The 26,023-nt window shown below is 43.1% G+C and overlaps 1 protein-coding gene across 15 annotated transcripts in view; it reads right to left on the minus strand.

Moving 5' to 3' along the window:
• The window catches only part of MEGF11 (multiple EGF like domains 11), a 382,208-nt gene that overhangs the window by 233,870 nt on the left and 122,315 nt on the right, over window positions 1-26,023 (minus strand). For all 15 annotated transcript variants that reach the window (XR_012154103.1, XR_012154102.1, XM_073304382.2 and 12 more), the window contains exon 6: window positions 9,728-9,820. Coding sequence is in view for 13 of the 15 variants with exons in the window: in XM_073304382.2 (XP_073160483.1) it covers window positions 9,728-9,820 (93 nt within the window). In the remaining 2 variants the exon portion in view is untranslated. The remainder of the gene's footprint in view (window positions 1-9,727; window positions 9,821-26,023) is intronic.

Here is a 26,023-nt window from a genome sequence, read left to right on the forward strand (position 1 = left end):
CACAACTGTGTATACAATAGACTTTCTCCATCCTCCCATAAACATTATATTTATAAACCCAAATATCTTTTCAAGTTAACACCACTCCTCTCTCATCCCACATCCCAGCAAATCCTGAGCTAAATCTCTGTTAAAAACCCCAACTCTATTTGTTAATTAATACAAATAATGGGTTGCCCATTGTCCCCCATCTGTTTTTCAAAATAATTTAAATGAGGGATGCAAAGAGCCAATGGGCTGATTTTCACAGGGACTCAGCACCTGCAGCTCCCACTGAAAAATCAGGCTGTGCATCTCTCAAGAAACGTGAGTGCACAACTACACTGGTGCACAAAGATTCAATAATTGTGCACATGTGTCAGGGGATGGGGCATTTGTAAATGTGCAGTGAGGCACCTGGATGGCCACTAAAGAGGTGAAGTGATCCAGTTTGCATACCATCATAGACACTGCACATACAACACGTAATCATGCATACATGTTTTCACATTAACCTCAGAACTCCTTTAAAAATTTGGCCCTTTATGTTATACTTGGGATGTGTTTGATTTTGTTTGCATTTATTGCTAATTAAATTTTGTTTGAGTGAGGAAGAAAAATATTAAATCTGGCCTGTTCTTTCTCCTCCCATTGGCCAAAATTCTGCTCTCATCTCTGCACAGAAATAGATGATGATAAAATATTTTGCATTTACAATCACCCCAAAGCTCTTTCAAAATTTAAAAGATTTATTATGTAAAGGGTGTTTTTACTATATAAACAGAATCACTTTGCTCCTCACTAAAATGCAGCCACCTCTGAATTGATGCCTAGCAGCTATTTCAGGGCATGATCTAAAGAAAGTCTTGAGCATATGCACAACTTTAAGCTCATGAGTAGCCCCATTAAGGTCATTGGGACTACTCCTACACTTAAAATTACACATATCATATGCTTAAATGGACTGCTGGATCAGGACCTAAAAGCACACAGCAACAGTACCTAACAGTTTCTGGCAGGAAGTGAAGTAGAATATAGGATCCAGCTAAACTGCAAAGTAGGAAAAGTGTAAATTATTAACCTGGAATTTGGTCATATTTTACTCCTGGGGGAATTCTGTGCCACTGCACACACGCAGAATTCATGTCCCCCGCAAATCCCCCCCACAGAAAATACATTATGCAGAGGAGGCGCTGAAGTTACACTTTTCGCTCACCAGGAGCTGCTGTGGCACCAGCAGAGAGGACAACCAACTCCTGGCCAGAGCAGCCAGCCGTGGAGAAGGAAGGGGCAGTGGCTGCTTTCTTCACAGTGCCCTGCCTGCAGAGCTAAGTGAGGAGACATGGGCTATGGAGGGGGTTGGACAGAGTGGGGTACACGGAGCTTCTGGGGGGTCACATAGACTGGAGTTCAGAAGAGCTAATGGGGGAGGTTAAACTGGGGTGGGGGCACAGGAGCTAGGGGGTGACAGCATTGAGCCAGGTGACTGGGATGGGGGTGCAGAGCCACATGTGGATGGGGTGGAGGGGTGTCTGAGTGGGGGTGCAGGGACACATGAGAGAGGGACCGTACAGGGACACATGGGGACAGGGGCAGATGTGCCTGAATGAATGGGAGTGGCTGAGGTCAGCCAGGGTCTGCATGGGGGAGGCTCCCCACACGACTCAAAAACAATCCCTCCCCCTGCCCCTCAAAAACTGTTCCATACTTCTCCCACTAGGGTGACCAGATGTCCCAATTTTATAGGGACAGTCCCGATATTTGGGGCTTTTTCTTATATAGACACCTATTACCCCACCCCCATCCCGACTTTTCACACTTGCTATCTGGTCACCTTATCTCTCACCCACACCCAATAACCCTCCAGCTTCACTTCTAGGCTCCTACCCAGCAATTTACTTCCCTCTCCCTCAGCTCCTCTGTTCCCCGACTTCCCCAAGCCCTTGCACTGCTTCTGAGGGGTGCAGGGAATACGTTTCTGTATTGTAGTTTAAATGAATTATTACTCAAAATTCTGTATTAATACGCCTAGTAAGGAATCTACTTGTCAAAAAACATTTCCTGAATCTTCTTTGTTGGCTGTACTGTTATAGACATACTGCTGACAGGTATTTTGAAATAAATTACCAAAATAATTGAAGCGGACATGATTATATTTGACAAATAAAATATGCAGAATTTTAAAATATTGTGCACAGAATTTTTAATTTTTTGGTGCAGTATTCCCCCAAGAGTAATATGTGCTATTTACCATGGAAAGTGCCATGAGATTTTTTTTATTTTATTTTATGAACAATCACCATACATTCTGTACACCCTCAAAGCATTTTTACAAACATGAACTAATTAATATTTTGCAATTTAGCCACAGCTCAGGGTCCCTGATTTACGTCTTACCCAAAAGAGAGCGGCTGAGATGTCCAAAGTCACCTGTGTGATTCAGACACCCAGTTCCCATTAGAAATAAAAGGGAATTGGGCATCTAAATTCCCTAGGTGAGTTTGACTTTCCCATCCAACACCTCCAGAAGCACAACTACCTCTACTGCAATTCTTCCATATTAACTCTGAAGGGGCAGTGGGATCTTGGGAGTCACCACAGCATTTCCTGATGCACCAAAATGTTCCTTGGAGGTCTCCCAGATTACTCTTGACCCATACTCTCCCGCTCAACACGTGCGAGAACTAACAATATCTGAGCACAAGGTGGCATGGCAGCAGGCCATGCTGACAGTACAAGCTGTTACCATAAAGCTGTTCCAGCAGGTGCCACTCTGATGGGATACAAATAGAAAAAGGATTTTAATAGACCAAGAGTCCACTGCCAGAAGAGTAATATTCACTTCAATGTGTAACTCATTACTAGCTCACCTCCTCAACCAAAGAAGTCAAACGTGGAAATAACTGGTTCCTTCCATAAAAGCAGTGACTCTTGCAACCTAAGATAAGGGCACTGAATTATTCCATTAATATATTACAATTTTGAAATCTTTATTAATTATACAACTGAAGGCCTGGTAAGCAACCTGCCTACCCACCCCCCAGCCCCGCCCCCAAACACGCACACTTCAGTTAAGTTAGAATAACATGACGCTTTAAAATTAACGAGTAGGTTCAGCTCACTGACCTGCTGGTTGTGCTCTCCCATGCAGGACGTTCGGAGTCAAGCTCCGGCCTCTCTGGATTGGCACAACCTGGGAGTGCTAGTCAGTCACTGGAGGAACTGCCTTGCATTGTTCAGCAGCAAAGGGCGGGGAGAGGCTTCGTCATTACGGTGCCCCATCTTAGCAACCTAGGCTGTGATTCAGCAAGGGACATGCGCACATGCCTAACTTTGAGCACTCAAGCAGTTCCATTACTGACTTTAATGGTACTATGCACATGTTTCAGCGCATTACTAGATCAGACCCTAACAAAGGGAGCTAGGATCCTAGGAAGTCCCCTCCAGAGCCCAACAAGAGGGGTCAGGTCCATCATCTGCACCTACTCTTCAAAAGCAAAGAGGGCAGTCTCAAAGGAAGGTTGCTGTTACTAGGAGAAAACTTCTTGCCACTTCCTTGATCACAGACGCCAATAGCTGATTTAAGGAACAGAGCTCAGAAGAAAGTCCTCTGGCAGCTGGAAGGATGTTAAAACTAGCATCATTTGGTGTGAAAAGGCAGAGCGTGCAGGGAATGTGAATTTTGCCTCTCTCCAAAGCACCTGGTACCAGGCTAGATGGACACATGGTCTATCTGTTTCTAACGTACGAGTCATATAAAGGTGCACAGCCAGTTCTGTCAGAAACATTCTTAAATGCTTTATCCGACTTTTTTTTTTTTTTAAACCACCAGCAGCTATTGTCTTCTAGTGGCTCTGGGGAAGGCTACATCAAAAGATGAGCTTTGCATCTTGCCCTGACCACAACAAGGATTGTGGCATTTCTTACGTGGCTCTGTTACAGAGGTTGCAAAGTGGAGACTATTCCCCAGCCCCTAACAGCGAGAAAAATCTGTTAGGCAGATTTTAATTCTTACCAGCAGGAAAAAGAATTCCTTGAGCGGCATGGAAGGAGAAATGATAGATCAGGCCAGTTTGATTCAGCCAAAGTTTAAAAACATACAGCAATATCCCTATGTGCTCCCCCCTGTCCACATTAAAAAGCAGCTTGTGTTTACATCTTCACTTCCCTGGACCCAGAGAGCCCTGAGTAGGCTGGGCCTATGCTGGCAGTGAGACAATGTAATACACACACAAAAAGTGGGCCCATGGGCCCATGTGCGTGGGCCCAACATCCAGCAGAGGAAAAACATAAACACAAGCTGTTAACCTTGGTGTGATTACACCAGTTTGGCAGTGGTTGGATGGACTGAGGTGTTTTAAAAAGTACTTTTAAGGAAAGAGCAGATTGTTGGGATTGAAAGAGACAAAAATCAATTCTGCTCCTTAATTACTACAGGAAGCTCCTTTGCCTATAAAGGTTGGCCAAGAAGGCTCTTCAGTGAGTTTTTTCTTAGCAAAGCTTCATTTGAGCATTAGCTTCTGTTCTGATCCACGTGCATGATGCAATCCTCACATTTCATTTTCAATTCAAGCCAAAATAAAACACAGTCAGAGTTGGACCTGGTTGCACTGAAGACCATGTTAAAACTGCAAACTCCACACATGTATAAATCAGTCCCAACGTCACTCAAGTCGGGACCAAGATTTGAGAGACTTTCAGTGGCCCAAAGATTGAGAAGGGGCAGGCAAAGAGCCTGGCAGGCTGGACAGAAATGTTAGACGGGCCAGATCTGGCCCGTATTTTGCCCACCCCTGGTTTAGACTCTCAGAGTCTTTTGTTAGGTAGGTGGCAAAAATGAACATGTTGAAGGGCACAGGAACTGGAAGTGGCTAGCATGTCATCAATAGATTCTATCAGGTGCTCCTCCCACAAGAGAGAGATTCTTCGGTCCAACAGGAGTAAGGAATGGCAATGTTATTGACTACCATGCAGCAAGCACAAATACGCATGTATCTTCTACGTGAGCTCACAACCAGGGCTCCTCCAAGAACTGTGTTTATTTGGGCCAACTTTAAATTTTCTTCAGATGAAAAGAAATTTCTAAATTCCTTTGTGGAAGTGTGTTAACCTTCAGAGGCAGATCCTCGACTGTTGTAAACTGAGTTCAATGGAGTTATGACAATTTTCATTAGCTGAGGATGCTCCCCTTAAAGTCCAGGTCATGTGAGTGACCCAGGTCACAACCACTTATTTCGCTAGACATCCCTACCTTTCCTTAAAAAGCTGAGGATGGAACTGCGCTGAACTTTTGACCCTTGAAATCTGCCTTGATTTGAGTTTGACCTGTACTCACAAATCAGAAGTGGTTCCCTACAGCTTTTATTGTCCACTCAGAAATTGTCCAAAGCTTTTTATGAACATATGAGCCCCCTACCCAAAATCAAGCCTGGAAAACGTCAGACTCATTTTAAAATACTCTGTTTTTCCTCCTCGGATTTTTACCACTGTTTTCATAGTTCGTCAAGCAACCCACCTTCAGATTTCGCAAACCAGCTACCATTCTCATTCATCACGAATCTCAGAACTGAAGCATTCCAGCTGCTCCAGGGCTATACCCTTAAAAGTGATCTTGCTGAGATGTTATACTTACTTGCCTGTTGTTATGACCTTGGCTATTTTCTGACACAGAGATAAAGATGAAATAGGTTCTCTCTCTAATGACAGTTTGTATAAAAAAATCCTGATGAAAACTAGACTACCTGTATATGTTGCTGACCAACCTGTCACAAGTCAGGACTGTTAGAATCTCTGTTTCTCAAATGAGGGGATACGAAGGATGCATTCCCCTCGCCCTGTGGTAGTAATATGCAAACACCCCCTAAATTAACTATTTGGATGACTACTATATTTGCTGCCCAAACTGATAAAGTAAAACATCTTGAAAACCTCATTTATTACCTGCTCCCTTTAAAGTTCAGTTCCCTAATCCTGGCACCCAAACTCTCAGGAAAGTCAGTTCTCAATTTCAACTGTGCGCCTCACGCCCATCCCCCGTTACGCTGTCAGCATCTTCACGCATGCACATGAATCCCAATGCTGGTGGTGGGAGGAAGTGGGTCTGGGCCGCAAGTTAATGTTTCCCAAAAGGAAAAAATACCCACCCCATGAATTCCTTTCAACAGTCTGGCCTATGAGTTATAGTATTTTAATAAAAGAAAAGTCTTACTTGTATAAGGGCCTGATCCAAAGCCTGTTCAATTCAACAGGAGTCTTGCCACTGACTTCAATGGGCTTTGGATCAGGTCCTCAAGGCCTGATTCATCACAACACTTAAGCATGTGCTTAACTTTAAGCCCATGAACAGTTCCATTGTCACTCACCTGCTTAAAGTTAAGGATGTGCTTAAGTACTTGGCTGGATCAGGGTCTAAATGCTCGCAAATCTGGAAGGCTGTTATTCAGAATGGTGAAGCCAGGTAAGCCCGCAATACCAAATCACTTTCCTATCAGAACTCCAAGCTGCTATGTCATGCTGTTTGAAGTTAATTGCTTTGAAATAATTGAACAGGTGATCAGGAAAGTTCACATAGAGCATTTGCTGTTTTCCTTTGCATCTGAAAAAAAACATTGCAGGTACCATGGCCAAAATGAGCAGGCTTTAGAAAGCAAGTTTAAGAGGGGGGGCAAGAGTGATTTTTTAAAATGATTTTTCTTTTAATGAATGAAAATTCTCTTTTAGCATCATCAAGACCTTGAAAAACATTTTATTCAACAGTTTCTTTAGTTAATACCTCATCACTTCCCTTTTTATTGTTATGGTAATCAAGCCGTAATATATTGCAGGTTTATAGCATGAAATCAAGGCTAGGCCTGCGGACATCAACAGATGTACAACAGCATGCAGTAAAACAGGTATAGAAGCATGCAGAGCTGAATATGGCACAGGATTTGGGGGAGGGAAGGTTGGAATTGTTTAGCAATTCATCCAAAGTTATTTTAACCCTGGCAACAGTTGAACTCTAACATGCAATATGATCAGTCATGGGGAAGTTGCAGAGAATCGTAAGTTGAAGGTTGTCCTACCAGACGAGCTATCAGCGTGAAAGTCTGAAGCTGTCAGTGTCAACTGACACTGCTAGCAGTAATGATCTCAATTTAATGTGAGAGTCTCACCTATGAGTAAAAAGATCATAGATTTGTGCTCAGTGTTAGCACCTCGAATCATAATCCTTCCTGGCAGAGTGAAATTCACCCACGTGTAGAGCCAACAGAAAGCCCATGCACCACCTAAGTCCCACTTCAGTCCAATGTTGTGGATTGCAACGGCACTTTAAATGGTGCCTTGTGCTGGTGCTCAGTGTAGGGGTGAATTTCACCCATATTGCAGCATTTCCTTTTGGGGAGGTGCTAGGATCCACGCCTAGGAGGTGTCACTTCTCCTGCAAGAGGTTGAGCGGCCTCAACGCCTACTGAAGTAAATGGGAGTGGAGTGTGCTCAGTGCCGAACAGGTTCTAACCCTAAATCTTGTCTTCAAATAAGACTGCCCAGGAAGCAGTTTACACATCCCAGAAAGTAGGCGGTGACTCAAGTAATCTGCTCTGCAATCCCTCTCCCACTAAAACAGTTAAGATATCCAGCGCTGAGGGCGTAATGGCCACTGTCTTTGCCCACAAAGATACCAGCAGAGCTACGCTCATTGTCCCATCCCAGAAACATTTTCAAGATGTTAAAAATGTTCCCATACAGCATCAGGACAAAACCAAGAGACCCCCACCTCCTTCAGTAGACAAGAATGTTTGTTGCACTACATATTGCAAATGGTATGAGAGACAATGGACACTACAGTCCAGTGACTACAGCAATTCTATTAATAAAATGAAAGCTTAAATTTTGAGACTAATCCTGGGATATCATTTATAAAAGTTAACAGGGCATATTTAATTTAAGAATTGGCTAACACTCCTCTCTTCACAGCTGAAAACTCATAAATGAAATATACTGGATCGCTGCCCAGTGCGGAAATAAAAGTTATGAATAATGTTTCTATCTCAATCATTGTCAGTGCTTTAATATTCCTAATTACCTTAAAAAGCTAAATATTCAATACAGGAAAAACCCTTTTTTCTTTTATCTTCGCTTGCAAGATTAGTACAATTTAATAAGAGGCACTGGGCAGTTTTAGGCCATGAGACCCATCTCCATGTTGACATCTCATCCTTTACTGTTTATAATTAGAGAGTAATAAAAGCTCCATTCTGTGTATGTACTTTATCACAAGGTTTTTTCCCCTTCCAGGTTTGTTATTTTGACATCTCTACATCCATGAGTGAAGTGCTTATCTATATATGGCACAAATACTGAATGACTGGGGGCAAAAGCATTATTTTTTAAAATAACCAAAGGGTAAAGTTCGTTCTTGAGATTCTGGGCGATATTTCATAATTGAAGGAGTTCTTTTTCCCAAGGACTTTAAAAAATGTTACTAGAAATAGCTATTCAATATTTCATGCTGCCTTTCTGATGCTTTTTCCCCTGGCCTACCTGGCAGAGAAGACGTAGAGGCCCTCCCATCCCCTAAACAGAGTGAATCCTTACGTCCTCATGAACCTCCTACTCTCTCTATCCCACAACTGCCTCTGCTCCTTCAGTTGGAGAGACACTGCCAGAGCTGAAGACAGAACACTCATGATGTCCATAGCCAGCCAAAGTTCCATTCCATTGGCTTCGGGCAACATGGCACAATCTCAGGAAATGTTTTTATGCCGGGGGATATTTAACTGCTTTGGCCCTTTGAGCCTGTCAATATCTCTGACCTGTCTCTCTCTACAGTTACCCTGTCTATTATCTTGATGCTTGGTAAGAATGTGTCTTTTTCCAACTTCCAGTCAATTTGGGAAAGTGGTGGGAGGAACCAAAACCTAAATGAAATGTCCATTCAGTCTGTGACATCTTTCTAGAACGATGCAGCTTTATGTACTTGCCTGCTTCACAAAGAGCCTTCATGTAAACTTATTTCCATTACACCAGTAATGGCTGGAGCCTATGTTGCACAACTCTCCAATGTTTACTCTGGAAATAACACTAGCAGTTTCATTCTAGCATGAACGAATCACACAGGCAGAAACCTATTTTTACTAAGAATAGCTCTGACATATGCAACTTCTCCAACTGAAAGACTCTTGAGCCCTAAAGTATAAATCAATCTTCTAATGAAAATATCTAAAATGAGCACAGCACCCACCAGCTACCATCATCCGTTCCTGCATTTCAGATAAAGGACAAAGCACGCAAGCTTAGAATCAGGGGGTGAAATCTTGGCTCCATTGAAGTCAATGGCAAAACTCCCATTGGCTTCCACAGGTCCCGGATTTCATCCAGAATCTATGTCCATCACAGGAAGTGTTTTGATGAAGACTTTGGCATGGCTAAAACGCAAGGTAAAGCAATTTCACTTCAGAGACAGTCTTGTCTGAGCATCTATCATTAATGTTTGACTAACAGGAAATACGAGTTTAAAAATGTTCTCCACTGCATTTAATAAAGCTTTATAAAGACAAGAACAAAGAAAATTAAAGTCATCACCTCTTTATTAGCCGGGCAGGAGTCATGCCCCAAATTAATTAACTGTTGCAAAATAACCAAACTGATGTTTCTCATTTTCTATTTAAAGTAATTGTGTCCTAAGCCACAGATTTCATTCAGACTTGTTTTTAAAAACAGTGTGTTTCTTTAATATATCCATATTTTTTACCGGGCCTCTACTCACCACTGGAGCAGTCAATGCCTCCCCAGCCTGGTTCACAATGACAGGTATCTGGAGATACACATCTTCCATGCACACACTCCTCTGTGCAGAGAGCTGTGAAGGAGAAACGCCACACAGTATTGTCAAATGTGTGAAATGGTTGGTAAGCACAACACTTAAATTGCATCATAAAGCTCAATATTTTCTTTAAAACAAAAACACTACTTGCAGATTTTAATTAATACTAGGTTATGAAAGTAACCATATAGGTCTCTCTTGATAGACATAAAAAAAGCTCATATCCCAATCTGACTTTTTGTAATGAAAAAAACCCTGACACTAGTAATTACTTCGTGTAGCAATTATTACTTCATAATAAATAAAACCTTTACCAAATTGACCTTAATGATTGTAATTAGAGAATGCCAGCTTCTAAAAACACAGACAAAAGTGTTACAGCTCATAAGGAAAAAAAAAAGAACTCTGTCTTAATATGTGTTGAGATCCACCACAGATTTGTCAAAATAGACTGAGAAAAAGAAATAATTTTACACATAGTGCTGCAGTTGTGCCCCTGTTTTTTCAAAGGCATCAGGCTTTCCATAACTAAAATGTCCATAGTTTAAAACAAGGCCATTATGAGGGCTGATTCTGAAAGTATCTTTTTGGGACGCTCGCTGTGATCACCAAACTCTTTTCACATTAGCCAGTGAACAGCCATCATGTGAACATAAAAATGGTCATGCTGGATCAGACCAATATCCTGTCTTCCGACAGTGGCCAAGGCCAGGTGCTTCAGGGGGAAAATCACTCTGTGATCACTACCTAGGATCCCCACAAATTAGGCCTGTGTTCAAACACTGACAGCAGGGCTCTCTTATTTGCCAGTTTGTTTGGAATACCAGCTAGGATCTCTACAGCCATTTTTCAGCACAAGTTGGTATTAAACCTTAGGTGGCCATTCCTCTGAAAATTCTGGGTTTGGCTCATCAGGGACACTGTTCAAATTTCACCCCTAAGAGTTTTTCCAGCTCCAACTGGTAAATGGTTTTCCTATAATTTTAACTATGGGTCAAAGCTGATAGACCTCAGCCACTCAAATCCTGCATTAACATCAATGGGAATTTTGCCTGACTGTAAGGACTGCAGGATTTCTCTCTATCAGATTGTTTCCTTTGTGGGTTGTGTGTGTGTCAAAACTGTAATTCATTCATATTTCATATCTTTTGTTTGGACAGCATTGCAGGAAGTATGAAATATTGATCACTAATACTCTAGGCTCTAATTGTCCTACTCTATTTTGCGCATTTATTTTATTTTCATAAAGGTTTCCAAAGACAGGTATGCATTCTTCTGGTCCATAAGCATGGGATCAAATCCATGCCAGGGCAAGAGAGAAATGGAGATTCATTCATACACAAATGTGAGCCACCACACAGTTTAGCAAAGACATTTCAGGACAGTTGGTAATCTACACTCAGGAGGAGATCGAGTATGGACCAGCAGTGGAGTTACAGGTCCATATTAAGAGCTGTATAGAGTACTTTGAACAGCATTTGCACATGCCATGCCTAGTTCTAGCCCAGAAGCTGATTCTGTTCTCACTGACACCAATGTTAGTCCTTTGACTTTGGGACACCCCCTCCTGATTTACACTGGTATACAGGAGAGAATCGAGACCAAAAGAGTCCAAGATCTTTCTGTTCCCTTTATTTATATTTTAAACATCAGGTCATCTTCTTTCTATAAAACTATGCAGCACTTCTTCTTTTTTTAACTAGGTAATTATTTTAGCTCCCGGCTAAAGCATACCTTGTGAGGCAGAAGGCTGACCAGGAGACATTTCTGTTCCCTCCCACATAAGGATTTCTGTCACCTAAGCAGTTTGTGAAACTGACTGGCATTTTCAGTGTGTTACCGGTCTATTATTTAAGCTTAAATGGCAACAGACATAGAAGCATATTGTAGCGTATCTTATGCCTCAAAGACATGTCTGCTAGGTAGAGAAAGTGATACATTACAGCCCTTAAATAGATGTCTACTGTTACACAGCACAAAAGAAGCTTGCTTCCTGCATAAGAGCTGCACAAAAAGTCTTATTTTCACCATACTGTGAAATGTGAGAGATACGTTTTTCACTATGACCAAAAAAAAAAAATCTGACATGAAAACACAATGGGCAAAATCTGCTTTTTCCATCGGTGAACACACCATCCCACTAGTTGGTAAAGTTATGCACATCTTAGCCTTTGTTGGAAGTCCAAGAGAAATGAAAACAAAAATTTCACTGAGACTCATGCCTAGAGCCCCCGGTGGTTACAAAATTTGTATCTGTTTCCAATCCGCATTCCGCCAACATGGTCCATGGATATCCGCATCTGATTCCATGGATATAAAGCAGATATCCGCAGGTTTGCAGGGCTCTACTCATATATATTCCCTACCCCCCAAACTAGTCCCTACCTTTCCCTTTTGGAGGCCACCAACTTTCTGAGTTGGTTTGACCTAATGGTGTCTTTTTACACAAGGGCCTGCCCAAGACAGAACAGAACTTGTTAAATGAATAGGGCAGAGCCCCAATTCTAACCTTACTGGAGTAAAGCCATTTAAAATCAGTGGAATTACTTCTGACTGGCTGTGTGTGTAAAAGGTACAGAAAGCCCCTGCCTTAAGTGGAAGTTTGACATAAGCCAATTTATTCTAGGTTGGGTATAATCAGGAATGCTGTTATTGTCTTTGATCTGAATCAGATCTATAGCATCTATATAAAAGATCAGAATAGGGCATTACTCCGAAATATTACCAAGTAAAAATTTCAAATTCTCCCATATAAAATGAGAAGTCTTGTCTTGCTATAATTTTTAGAGTTTAATTTAATTTTTCATTCTATTAACATTCCACATTATAAGATACAATGGGCCCCAGGGCATTCTTCATAATAAACTTTGTACAGTGGTTTGCAAACGATCCTACTAGTTAATGGAACTATAAAAATCACTTGCACAGAAAGGTCAAGAAAAATAATGATGAGTGCGTATGTTCTGACACCGTCCTGTTCGACACACAGCTAGAACACTCCGGAATGAAGAAAACGTGCACTAATGCAAGTAATATAATCCCTCCCAGCATAAAGGCTGACACTTCAACCCTTGGAATTCCAGTGATTTTATGTCTGCATTTTCCCCCGATCACCTTCTCTTGAACAATCCAGCACCTCATTGATCAGTTTATTATTAGCATTCTTGGCATGAGTATGAGATCAGTTTGTAGTTTGATTCAGCCTGGTAATAAAATGACCTACATCAAAGTCCTGCCAAAACGCCAACTTTGTATCAATGCGTTTAGCATGAGTTATTTCACCATATTCAAGGTCACACAGCAACTGCTCCTTATCATGGAATAAAGTCAACAAAGGGAGTTCTGAAACAATTCATTTGATGCTTATCACTTATTCACTCTATAATTACAAACACTGATTCACTCCACATATAAGGTCATTCCTCAGTGAAATAGACCTACAAATTAAATTCTTCCCAGACTTTACATTATTATTCAGCTTTCTCTGACTTTAGTCTTTATTTTTAATTGCTCTAGTAATGTTGGGCTCCAGATATTAAATAGTTGATTAGAAAAATTTAGTGTTTTGTCTGATAACCTGAAAGATCGTCCAGTTCTCCTGGCTGTGGAGCTTTGGAATAAGCACAGTGTACTTATCTTGCATGGCACCATGCTACAGGTGGTCGTCTCTGCTACTCAAAGCATGTCCTCACTGCAAAGTTAACGTGAGTGAGCAGCACCCAGGTCTGAGAACCTGGGTTAGCCTTGCCTGGGAGTGAGCAGCCACACTGCAAAGCCTTACCTGAATTATTATCTCCCCATTTGTACCCTGCTCTCCGTGTGTTGCTAGGACTTCCAGGGGCACATCCCCTGGTTTTTTGTGCTGCAGGAAGTTGAGTCGCTTTAGGATTCTTTGCCAGTAAATTGTGGGAGAACCTGTCTGTCCTGGGCACTAGAGGACTATCAGCACTTGAGTGATTTAGCCAGTGTCCTCACTGCAAAGTGGGCAAGTTACCAGCCCATGTGAAAGCAGCATTCAAGCTCAAGCCTACCCCATCAGCCACGCCAGCTAGCCCGGGTTTAATGAACCACCAAACTCAGGTGAGAGGGTTTTCTGTGGACCAGAGTGGGGGTTAGGAGAACACCTAAGTAAGAGCCCAAGCTAACTCTGCAGTGAAGACATATTAATGTCCAGTTTCAAGAGTGCTAAGAACAGTCATATTTAAGGGGGAGTCTTGAGACCCATGCAGTCAGGGTCTAGGACCCACAGACTCCATATGGATGGCCCTTGCTTCCAGGGATACATAGGAGTTGGGGAGGCAGGCCCTGTGACGCTGGCATGAGCTGGCACCGGGCCTGCCAACATCACCACATTTCAACTGGACACTGACAGACACATAGCTAGGATCTGTCTGGCTCATTCATGTGTTAGAATTGATAAAATAGGCATTCAAATGACGAGACTGCATTTAGTGTTTAAGCTCTATTAAATTCTTGTGAGTTGCTGTATTTATTCATCTTACTTGTAATATCGGTATTCCATATCCTGTTGTTATATTTGAGCGGTTGTACTGAGAGCCTCTGTGACCAATGAATCGCCATACAGGAGAGGAACATTACTTAGTGCGAAGAGCTGCTCTTCTACAGAAATTGTTAAGACCCTCCAGAAAGAGGAGACCCATCGATACCAATTGGGCTGTGGTTGAATCTTACAACTGGCAACTCCTTACATCTGGACCGACAAACGCCCAACAAAAGGACTAAATGGTTCCTATTGCTGTTCTGCTCTCTTCCCCATGAAGATGAGTCCAGGTGGACTCTTCCCATCAGCTAAGTTTGTAGCTCAGAGCACATGGCAGGAGAGGGATAAAAACCCCAACCAAAAGGAACTGAGGATCTCTATGCTGCCTGAACTTAGGAGGAGTTTCAAGACATAATTAAGAGATCCCCAGCTGGGGACAGCTCTAAAGGACAAGTAGAGCTTGCTGAATAGGGAACCCTATATTATTTTTTGAAACCTGACTATGACTTATTTGTGTGTTTATGTTCATTTGCTTTAGGCCTTGTAAATAACTCTCTAATTTCCTTTTCCTATGTAATAAACCTTCATATAGATTACTACAGGATTGGCTGCAAGCATTGTGCTGTAGGTCTCACACTAAAATTGACCTGGCGTAAGTGACCGGCCCTTTGGGACCAGGACTAACCTGAATATTGCTGTGATTCTTGGCATAAGGGGCCATTTAGCACAGAAATACGCTCTCCCCGGTGGCAAGACAGATGGGAGTACCCACCGGGACAGTCCGTGACTCCGTGTTAAGGCTGTCAAAGTGCCTGAGGATTTGCACTTGGTGAAGTTGGTTGGTGAAATCTAAATTTACAACTCACAGCCAATTTGGGGTTTGGGCCCTGGTTTTTAACCCTGATGTTTCAGAGTAGCAGCCGTGTTAGTCTGTATCCACAAAAAGAAAAGGACGACTTGTGGCACCTTAGAGACTAACCAATTTATTTGAGCATGAGCTTTCGTGAGCCACAGCTTCATCCGATGAAGTGAGCTGTAGCTCACGAAAGCTCATGCTCAAATAAATCGGTTAGTCTCTAAGGTGCCACAAGTTACCCTGAGGTTGGTATTCATACTCGTGTCAGTGTCAGGAGCATCACAGGCCCCACAACCTGCTCTGTGGAATAAGGAAGTAAATTTGCCCCTCAATGACATGAGACTCTGGGTGAAATCCTGGCCCTATCAAGTCAGTGGGAGTTTTGCCATTGGCGTCAATCGACCAGGATTTCACCCTCTGCAAGAAATCATCACAGAGCTTAAGCTCACTCCCTGGCTTTAACTTGGGAGAGGGCTATCTCAGACCATTGTGTTAAGAAGGCAAACTCGTACTACTTTCTTTGTATAACAGCCTATGAGTATTAGGCCCACAAAGACCCTGCCACTTTTAGGGCCCAATCTTTTCCCTCTGTCCTCAAGGCAAGTAAGGTTGGGCCTGCAAAGACTCTTTCAAAATGGCTTAAATATTAATAACTGTGCATCAGTAAAAGTCAGCAATTGGTTTTATAAAGTCCCTGCTGCTGCTGCTCCAGCTAAAAACAATCGTTTCCCCATACTATGTTCAGGTGAAAGCTGCATGGCTTCAATCAATTCTGCTAATCGATGGTATAGTACAATAATATTCTTGGGGATTATTCTCAGCATTTAACAGTTTCTGATAAATGATTTTCCACCCCCAACCGTGAGGTTTAAAACAACCATTAGTGCACTTGGCAAGGAATAACACTTGTTAAACTTGCTAATGAGGTTAAAACAGGTGGAATCAGCTGAGCACAGCACCTGACCTAGGAAAACTTTTTTCTTTCTTTTAAATTCACCAACAAGACACTCTTCCAGTCACTGATTTTCTTTTGGAAACTGATCCTTAGTATCTGTATTGTTAATGTGATTTTACCTATGAATGGTATTGGATGTGTAGCTGTTGTGAGGTAACGAATTGTATTTTCTGAGCAATATAGAAATATTTAACACTTCTCACTTGTGCTGTCTGCTGCAAATTATTGATTTTGAAGGATTTGATCCTGCTGGCCTCACTCCAGCAAAACTCTGACGTCAATAGGAGTATTGCCTGAATGAGGTCCAGAGGGGAAAGCAACTCTTCCTGCTCTGCTAAAAGCAGGAGAGCTGCCCACGCTCCTAGGATTGGGGGAAATGCAACTCTCCCTCCTCCTGAGCTGAAGTAAGATCTCACCAGGCTATGGAATCTGAATTAGGAAGAGCAAGAGGAGCTGCTACCTAGCTAAGGAGTTTCTGGGGCATCTTGCCAGGACATGGAGAAGCAGCAGCACCTGATGGAGGAAGGGAAGGTGTCCCCAACAAGCAGCATGATCTGCACCATGTATCTCCCTGATATAATCTGCACAGGTTGAACTTGATTCACTCACACAGGCACAGGCACGGCGAAACCACCCTCACACCCTGAGCAAGCAGGGGCTGCTGTGCCTGCAAGAACTGACTCCTGGGGGAGAGCAGGTGGTGTCCAGACTGGTGCCTTCCTTCAAGGGCTTAGTTGGGGAGGGCAGTTTTAAGTGAGGGCGGAGCCCTGCGAGCAGAGGTGGCCCAGGGGATGGCTTTGAGTGGGAGAGGAGTCCCAGCTGCCAAGAACACAGCTAGAAGTGGTAATATATCCAACACACACAACATCCCTCCTGTGGCTAAAAATGGGATGTCAGAGAGAAGTGAGCACTTCCATCACATACAGAGGTAGGAGCATACAAAGGCCTTCAGATGAAGCAGGAGCCGATTTCTAGACGGTCAGGTAAGTACTTCTATCGTGTACGGGCAGGGCCACACAGAACCCTGCAGCTAAAGGGAGATTCCATTCCTAGACAGCAGGGCCTCGCACTAGCCAGTTCAGCTCGGTTATTTTCCAACACCCTGCTCTGATTTATGATCAGCCCTGGTTTATTCCGATTACTGAAATAACGCTGAGACGTTCTACATTCCGACACTGGTCTTGTGCCTGTCTGATTTAAATTGTGATAAAGGAAGCATGTAAGACAATGCCAGAGTAAATGGGCTACTATCAAAAAGCAATTATAACATCAATTACAAGGGCCAATTTCTGCCCTTAGATGTGCAATTGGAGCCATGGTGACAGGGACATAGGCAGAACTTGGCCCTAAATGTTCAAATGCAGTCTCAAAGCTATGCAGCCTTGGGGAATCTAGAAATCACTTCAGAATTGCACTGCTTGCACATTTTGCTAAAAGTTACGAACCCAGGATATTAAGTGAATTCCCCTGTGGCACAAATTCAATCTATCATTCAACCTAGCCCCGGTGAAATGTATTTTTTGTATCCCAAAACACTGTCACATGTCCATAATTCCCTGATTGCTGGCTTGCCATGAATTATGGCCCTCTTCCCATGAAAATCATATTTTCTGTCCGTAAGTGACATCGCTGCACTGCCGATTGATTTTCATAGGCAGAATGTGTGTATTGTGTGTGAGAGCGAGAATGGGTACACAAAAATGTTATTACTACAACAAAAAAAAAGATCAAAAGTAGACAAATTGAGAACGCCTGACCACGCTATGCTTCTTGCATACTTTGCACGACAACACAAGACCTATAAAATAGAATTCCACAGATTTCCCTAGATGACTTTTAGTCCTGTAGTGCACCGAGGAAAGTATTGATTTTTCAAACGAGATCCTTGTTCGGTCATATTCCAACTTCCATCAAACAAACCTAACAAAATCCTTCCCTCTCACCGCCCCACCCCCCACCAAAAATAGGTGAATGTGGCCAAACTGCTAAAGTTACAGCTGTTACTGAAGCTGGGCAATTACACAACATGTGTCCTACAGGGCCAAAATCAGATTTCATTTCAGATGAGTCCACACACTGCAAATGGAGGTCATACCGATGAGATCAGGGACAGAGGGGCAATTTGTTTGAAGATCATGCTACAGTGTTTTCAGAGAGCTAGACTAACCTTAGTGGGGATGCAATATTTATATGAATACAATAGTCTCACCTTTAAAAGAAACTGTGGCAAAATACTAGCTACATTTCAAAGTTATTTAGGGAATTGAGCTGAAATAGAGATCCAGGACATATGTTACTGTACAACTACTGGGGATGATTCTGATCTCAGGCCATCAACATAATACTTCTGTGACTCCACTGATGACCCTTGGTTGCGCAAGTGCAATGAGGGCAGACTCAGGCCCATTGTCTTGCCTTTGTAATTAATTGTTAAGGGAAACCATTTACTATTGCAAGAGTCAGATTTGTGGTCTGATTCATGACCCATAATCCATGCACTCACTCCAAACCAGAAAAAAGCCTTTGGAGACAGAGACTTCTTTTCCCTCTACATATATTGTCAGAAGTTACTGAGATTCTGGTCAACCTGTGTTGGCCCCCTTGAAAGGGAGGTAAATCTTATGTAGTATTTACATAAAGGTAACTTTTATACATTGTTTTTAAAAGGAGTGTGGAAGTGGCTAGATTTAGGTTGCAAAAGACCCCCAAAAATCTGAAACCTGTGAATGTGGACAGACAGTTTCCGATCCTTCTTGCACCAGTGTTTTGCCAATAACTCTTCTAACTTCAGAGCAGTTCTTCCACTGGTTACTGTATGGAAACTGAGAGCAGACTTTTGCCTATTTATGTACAGTATTTGTACAAAGATGCTGCAGAAGATAGCTGGTCTGCTTTTAAAAAAAACTTGAGTCTTTTTTCAAGACTGCATACATGATGTGCATCTCCCTAGGTATTGGGGTAGTTTCTGATTCCTTACTGAGGCAGTAAAGACCTCAGGATTTTGCCAAGTCTATGAATTTGGATTGTGGGCATGAAACCATCTGTTTGTTCTGTTTGTCCAGTGCCGAGCATAATGGGGTTCTGATCTATGACCAGGGCTGCTAGGTGCTCCAGTAATACAAATAAATAATCGTAATATTCATCAGGGATGTTACATGGGATTTGTATTTTTAAAGCACAGTAAACTTTGGGCATAAATAGGTTGACAGTGTCTCTTTACCCACTGTATCCAAGAAAGTGAGGTTTAGAAAGTGAAAATATCAATGGTTGAAATACTGAGATTGAGAGAAATTTAACCTTCCAACCCCAATTTTATTTTTTTTTTCCCCAATGATATCACTAATGCTCCAAGTTTCAAGCAGAATCTCCCTGGAGGACTTTAAGAAATATTTATTAAGGGGATTGCATGTACCACAATATAACCAACCTGTAATATGGGGGCCTTGTCTGTTAGCTCCCCTTTTGTGGCAAGACAGGGGGTACACCAACCTGCTGCCATCCCCCTTTATAACACCACACCCCGTTTTGCATTTGTCAAGACCTTGTTGTGACCAGAGCCCTCCTGGCCAGAACCTCAGTAGTCTCCTTTCCCTTTAGGATAGTGGGGAGCCAGAAGCCGTGGCTCTAGTGGGGGCTAATCAGCCCTCGGTCTCCTGCCTTTAAGACCCTTTCCTCCAAAAGCCCCTGGCTGGAGTGGGTAGGGGATGGGTTTCCAGCCCTCTCCATTGGGTTCCAGCTCAGGACCCTCGTTTGGCGCAGCCAGAGCCAGCCTTTCGCAGTCCCTTGCTGCTCCCTAAGCTCCTGCCTACCTCTCCTGTTCTGTAGGCTCCCCCAGCCTCTGGAGTGTTGGATTTTCTGGAAGCTTCTCAGTCTGCTGCAAAAATCCCTTCTCAGTCTCTCTGGCCACCACCCTGCCCTCTTATCCTCACAGCTGCTGTGTGGGGCTGCCATTCAGCTCTGATTGAACAGACCATTGCTTCATTAACCCTTGGCTGCCAAACCCCCAGAGTGTGTATAGTCCCAAGACACAACCACATGTGCATTTAAAGTGAAATGCTACAGTCTTACAGAAAAAAGTCTGTAAGAGGAAAGCATTGGCAGTGTCTCTGTATGCAGTCCAGAGAGGAGTTTATACCAGGCCTGGCCCTGCAGCAAATATAGATTTCTCCATGGTGATCTAGCTCTAGGTGGATCTTGATTACAGATACAGTAAAACCACACGGGGGAGAGGAGAACCGGACATCTGTTTTGATGTCTTATGGGTTCTTTTACACAGCACTCAGTTCAGAATTGCTAACAGGCGCTTTTCAATAGAGCCCAGTGTGGATACAAAATGTGTATTCGCATCCAATCTACGATCCACAGGAGTGCTCCACGGGTATAAAGCAGCGATCGGCAGATTTGCAGGGCTTTAGATATAAAATCTGGGTCCGCCTCCATCCACAGGCCACAAAAATGGGCTATGGAGATATGTGGATTTTCAGAGCTCTGCTTTCCGAGCAATTAGCCCATTTCACCCTGTTCCCTGACTGAAAACAAGCAGGGAACCAGAAACGACTGAGCACCAATTTCATAAATGGCTCCCCCTAAAAACCTACAAATGACATGTGCCCTGAAGTCACTTCCTCTGGCCATTTCAACCCATCACACATTTTTAAGTTTACTTTTTGTTACTAAAGTTTCCTACTCCTTTGCTCCATTACCTTCCACAGGGCCAAAGTGATGAATGCTGAACGCACAGAACTTACAGCACTATATGAATACACTGAAAGCTAGCATGGCCACCAAGAGCACCATTGCAAGCAGCAGTGGGCCAGTTAGTTTCACTCTCCCCACCAGCACATATTGTTGTTTTGGGGGTTTGCTCTCATAGATGCTGAGCACCCACAATTCCCGGAGAAGTCAACAGGAGCTGCTGCAAGTACTCAGCACCTTTGAAAACATCAGGCTCATATTGCAAAAGTACAGGTTTCAGAGTAACAGCCGTGTTAGTCTGTATTGACAAAAAGAAAAGGAGGACTTGTGGCACCTTAGAGACTAACCAATTTATTAGAGCATAAGCTTTCGTGAGCTACAGCTCACTTCCTCAGATGCATATCGTGGAAACTGCAGCAGGCTTTATATATACACAGAGAATATGAAACAATACCTACTCCCACCCCACTGTCCTGCTGGTAATAGCTTATCTAAAGTGATCATCAGGTGGGCCATTTCCAGCACAAATCCAGGTTTTCTCACCCTCCACCCCCCCACACAAATTCACTCTCCTGCTGGTGATAGCCCATCCAAAGTGACAACTCTTTACACAATGTGCATGACAATCAAGTTGGGCTATTTCCTGCACAAATCCAGGTTCTCACATCCCCCCCACCCCCATACACACACAAACTCACTCTCCTGCTGGTAATAGCTCATCCAAACTGACCACTCTTCAAGTTAAAATCCAAGTTAAACCAGAACATCTGGGGGAGGGCGGGGTAGGAAAAAACAAGAGGAAACAGGCTACCTTGCATAATGACTTAGCCACTCCAAGTCTCTATTTAAGCCTAAATTAATAGTATCCAATTTGCAAATGAATTCCAATTCAGCAGTTTCTCGCTGGAGTCTGGATTTGAAGTTTTTTTGTTTTAAGATAGCGACCTTCATGTCTGTGATTGCGTGACCAGAGAGATTGAAGTGTTCTCCGACTGGTTTATGAATGTTATAATTCTTGACATCTGATTTGTGTCCATTTATTCTTTTATGTAGAGACTGTCCAGTTTGACCAATGTACATGGCAGAGGGGCATTGCTGGCACATGATGGCATATATCACATTGGTGGATGTGCAGGTGAACGAGCCTCTGATAGTGTGGTTGATGTTATTAGGCCCTGTGATGGTGTCCCCTGAATAGATATGTGGGCACAATTGGCAACGGGCTTTGTTGCAAGGATAAGTTCCTGGGTTAGTGGTTCCTGGGTTCCTGGGTTAGTGGTTAGGCTGTTGTGTGGTATGTGGTTGTTGGTGAGTATTTGCTTCAGGTTGCGGGGCTGTCTGTAGGCAAGGACTGGCCTGTCTCCCAAGATTTGTGAGAGTGTTGGGTCATCCTTTAGGATAGGTTGTAGATCCTTAATAATGCGTTGGAGGGGTTTTAGTTGGGGGCTGAAGGTGACGGCTAGTGGCGTTCTGTTATTTTCTTTGTTAGGCCTGTCCTGTAGTAGGTAACTTCTGGGAACTCTTCTGGCTCTATCAATCTGTTTCTTTACTTCTGCAGGTGGGTATTGTAGTTGTAAGAAAGCTTGACAGAGATCTTGTAGGTGTTTGTCTCTGTCTGAGGGGTTGGAGCAAATGCGGTTGTATCGCAGAGCTTGGCTGTAGACGATGGATCGTGTGGTGTGGTCAGGGTGAAAGCTGGAGGCATGCAGGTAGGAATAGCGGTCAGTAGGTTTCCGGTATAGGGTGGTGTTTATGTGACCATTGTTTATTAGCACTGTAGTGTCCAGGAAGTGGATCTCTTGTGTGGACTGGACCAGGCTGAGGTTGGTGGTGGGATGGAAATTGTTGAAATCATGGTGGAATTCCTCAAGGGCTTCTTTTCCATGACCCAACACTCTCACAAATCTTGGGAGACAGGCCAGTCCTTGCCTACAGACAGCCCCGCAACCTGAAGCAAATACTCACCAACAACCACATACCACACAACAGCCTAACCACTAACCCAGGAACCACTAACCCAGGAACTTATCCTTGCAACAAAGCCCGTTGCCAATTGTGCCCACATATCTATTCAGGGGACACCATCACAGGGCCTAATAACATCAACCACACTATCAGAGGCTCGTTCACCTGCACATCCACCAATGTGATATATGCCATCATGTGCCAGCAATGCCCCTCTGCCATGTACATTGGTCAAACTGGACAGTCTCTACATAAAAGAATAAATGGACACAAATCAGATGTCAAGAATTATAACATTCATAAACCAGTCGGAGAACACTTCAATCTCTCTGGTCACGCAATCACAGACATGAAGGTCGCTATCTTAAAACAAAAAAACTTCAAATCCAGACTCCAGCGAGAAACTGCTGAATTGGAATTCATTTGCAAATTGGATACTATTAATTTAGGCTTAAATAGAGACTTGGAGTGGCTAAGTCATTATGCAAGGTAGCCTGTTTCCTCTTGTTTTTTCCTACCCCGCCCTCCCCCAGATGTTCTGGTTTAACTTGGATTTTAACTTGAAGAGTGGTCAGTTTGGATGAGCTATTACCAGCAGGAGAGTGAGTTTGTGTGTGTATGGGGATGGGGGGGATGTGAGAAAACCTGGATTTGTGCAGGAAATAGCCCAACTTGATTGTCATGCACATTGTGTAAAGAGTTGTCACTTTGGATGGGCTATCACCAGCAGGAGAGTGAATTTGTGTGGGGGGGTGGAGGGTGAGAAAACCTGGATTTGTGCTGGAAATGGCCCACCTGATGATCACTTTAGATAAGCTATTACCAGCAGGACAGTGGGGTGGGAGTAGGTATTGTTTCATATTCTCTGTGTATATATAAAGCCTGCTGCAGTTTCCACGATATGCATCTGAGGAAGTGAGCTGTAGCTCACGAAAGCTTATGCTCTAATAAATTGGTTAGTCTCATATTCTCTGTGTATATATAAAGCCTGCTGCAGTTTCCACAATATGCATCTGAGAGAGTGAGCTGTAGCTCACGAAAGCTTATGCTCTAATAAATTGGTTAGTCTCTAAGGTGCCACAAGTACTCCTTTTCTTATTGCAAAAGTAGGTTTGGTTCTTTACAGTCCTGTATAAAGACAAGAGACGTGCTCCTGCTCCCAGTGAAGTTTCTGAGCCAGATTCTACCTCTGTCACTTATGCTGAGAGCTCACTAGTCACGGGGGAAGGGAGGCAGAATCCGATCCAAGGGCAAACTTTTGTTGGCTTCAGCAGTTAGTGAGATCAGATCCAAACTCCCTGCAGTCAACATTTCCTTTATCTATGCTCATCTTTAATTCTTGTTGCTGAGATTTTAAGTGAATTTAGTGCTCCTTGATTTCAATGGGAGTTCAGTGCCAAGACACTTTTGGAAATCCCACTAAGCATCTTTAGGCACCTAAATACTTCTGCAAATCTGTCCCTAAGTCACTTTTGAAAATGGGACTTCATCTCCTAAATCACAGACTTTTTTTTAAGACACAATTTCACCCTCCATGGTTACTTGCTAAGTTCCACACACATTTTGAAGGCCTGTTTAATAATTAAAATACAATCTATTTGCATTAAGCTGTATAGGAGCCTGGTGGTTTTCATAAGACATCATGCAGTATATTGCACAGCATAACTAATGTCACTGTATGGAACCATTTGGACTTAATACTTGAAGTGACAGGCTCATCTGGCGTCACTGCTTCCCAGCAAGCTTAATATCAGCAGGATCTGTGGTAAGGAATTCAGAGGAAGTGATAAGACAAAAGAATCATTCCTCACACGCAAGTTCCTAATGGTAATGTAAAGGGGAAACACTGTATATGATTTCTGTGTTCACCATTTAAGGTGGAAGTGGAGAGTGGCATATATAGGTTATTAAATTATCTTGGGAAATCTGAAAGATTGTTCCACACCAGCTTTCTGAATGGTTCTCTGTTGCCATTAGAATAACAGAGCTTACAAGTTTCAGAGTAGCAGCCGTGTTAGTCTGTATCCGCAAAAAGAACAGGAGGACTTGCGGCACCTTAGAGACTAACCAATTTATTTGAGCGTAAGCTTCTGTGAGCTACAGCTCACTTCATCGGATGTATACGAAGACTAAGTAAACACATGAAAGTTCACTGAGGGTCCTATTGATGACCCTGTTTTATCAGATATGGCACTGTCGTATGTCACTTTTCTTCTGTTTTATATGCTCGTCAAATGTCCTTGTAGTGATATTGATTCATTTTCAGTTAGAGTTTAAAAAGGTATAAGGCAGCCAAAAATGGGAAGAAAAAAAAATTGACCCAGGTTACCCGTAGCTCTTCTTCTGAATCAACAAGGGAATCTGTTTGAGATTTGTCCCCCTACTTCTGATAGCTCTAAACATCAGGGAAGCTATTGTATGACAAAGAACAAGGAACCAGTCAGGGAGGGTCACAGCTGGAGGAGACTACAATAGGAGAAAGTGAAAAAGATGCTAGCTCAGATTTTGTATGTGCACTAGGAGTGCTTTTTAAAGGTTAACTGGATTTACTTGCTATTTCTCTCTCTCCTCCCTGCCCCTCCTCCCCCACTCCCACCTCCCCGCTCTAAAACTACATCAGAGCAGAGGAAAATAATTCCATTAGAGAGGGACGGAAAGGAGTGGTTAAGAAAACAACTTTAATTTAAAACATGTATTTCATTTCACACGCCCTCTTGCTTTTCAACCTTATGGATTTCAAGATGTCTCCACGCTCCCAGACTATCCATCACAGTCACAATTCCTTTTTGGGGTGAAAACGTTTGCCATCTTCTGGAGTTTCACCGTGCCCACTAAGGGTAAGTGCCTCACACACAAGCATGCAAGGAGGCAGTGATGCAAGGGAGCTTGTCCACATAGGGACATCCAGAATCCTGCTGCTTGCACTCACCTCATGCAACTACTCGTGCAAGTAGGTGCTTATCAGCATGACTATGGGCCGAGCAACCTAGGCCTTGGACTGCAACATGTGGGCCACGGTAAGAACCATCAGCAGCACCACCCATGCCAAATGGATCACGGCCTTGCTCCGCACCGGATAGCACTACACGGATGCTGAAGGACGGACATGCTGCACCTCCCGCAGCAGAGTGTCAGCCCCACAAGCCACAAACACCACAGCAGCTCTGGCTGCCAGAGCCAACAATATAGCTTAAAACTTCTTTGCATTAAACTGTAATTCGAAGATTCATATACAACCATTATTCATGCAAGGGGAGCAAAAAATGG

The sequence above is a fragment of the Lepidochelys kempii genome, chromosome 10 (genome assembly GCF_965140285.1).
Source record: "Lepidochelys kempii isolate rLepKem1 chromosome 10, rLepKem1.hap1, whole genome shotgun sequence".
Lineage (NCBI taxonomy): Eukaryota > Metazoa > Chordata > Testudines > Cheloniidae > Lepidochelys > Lepidochelys kempii.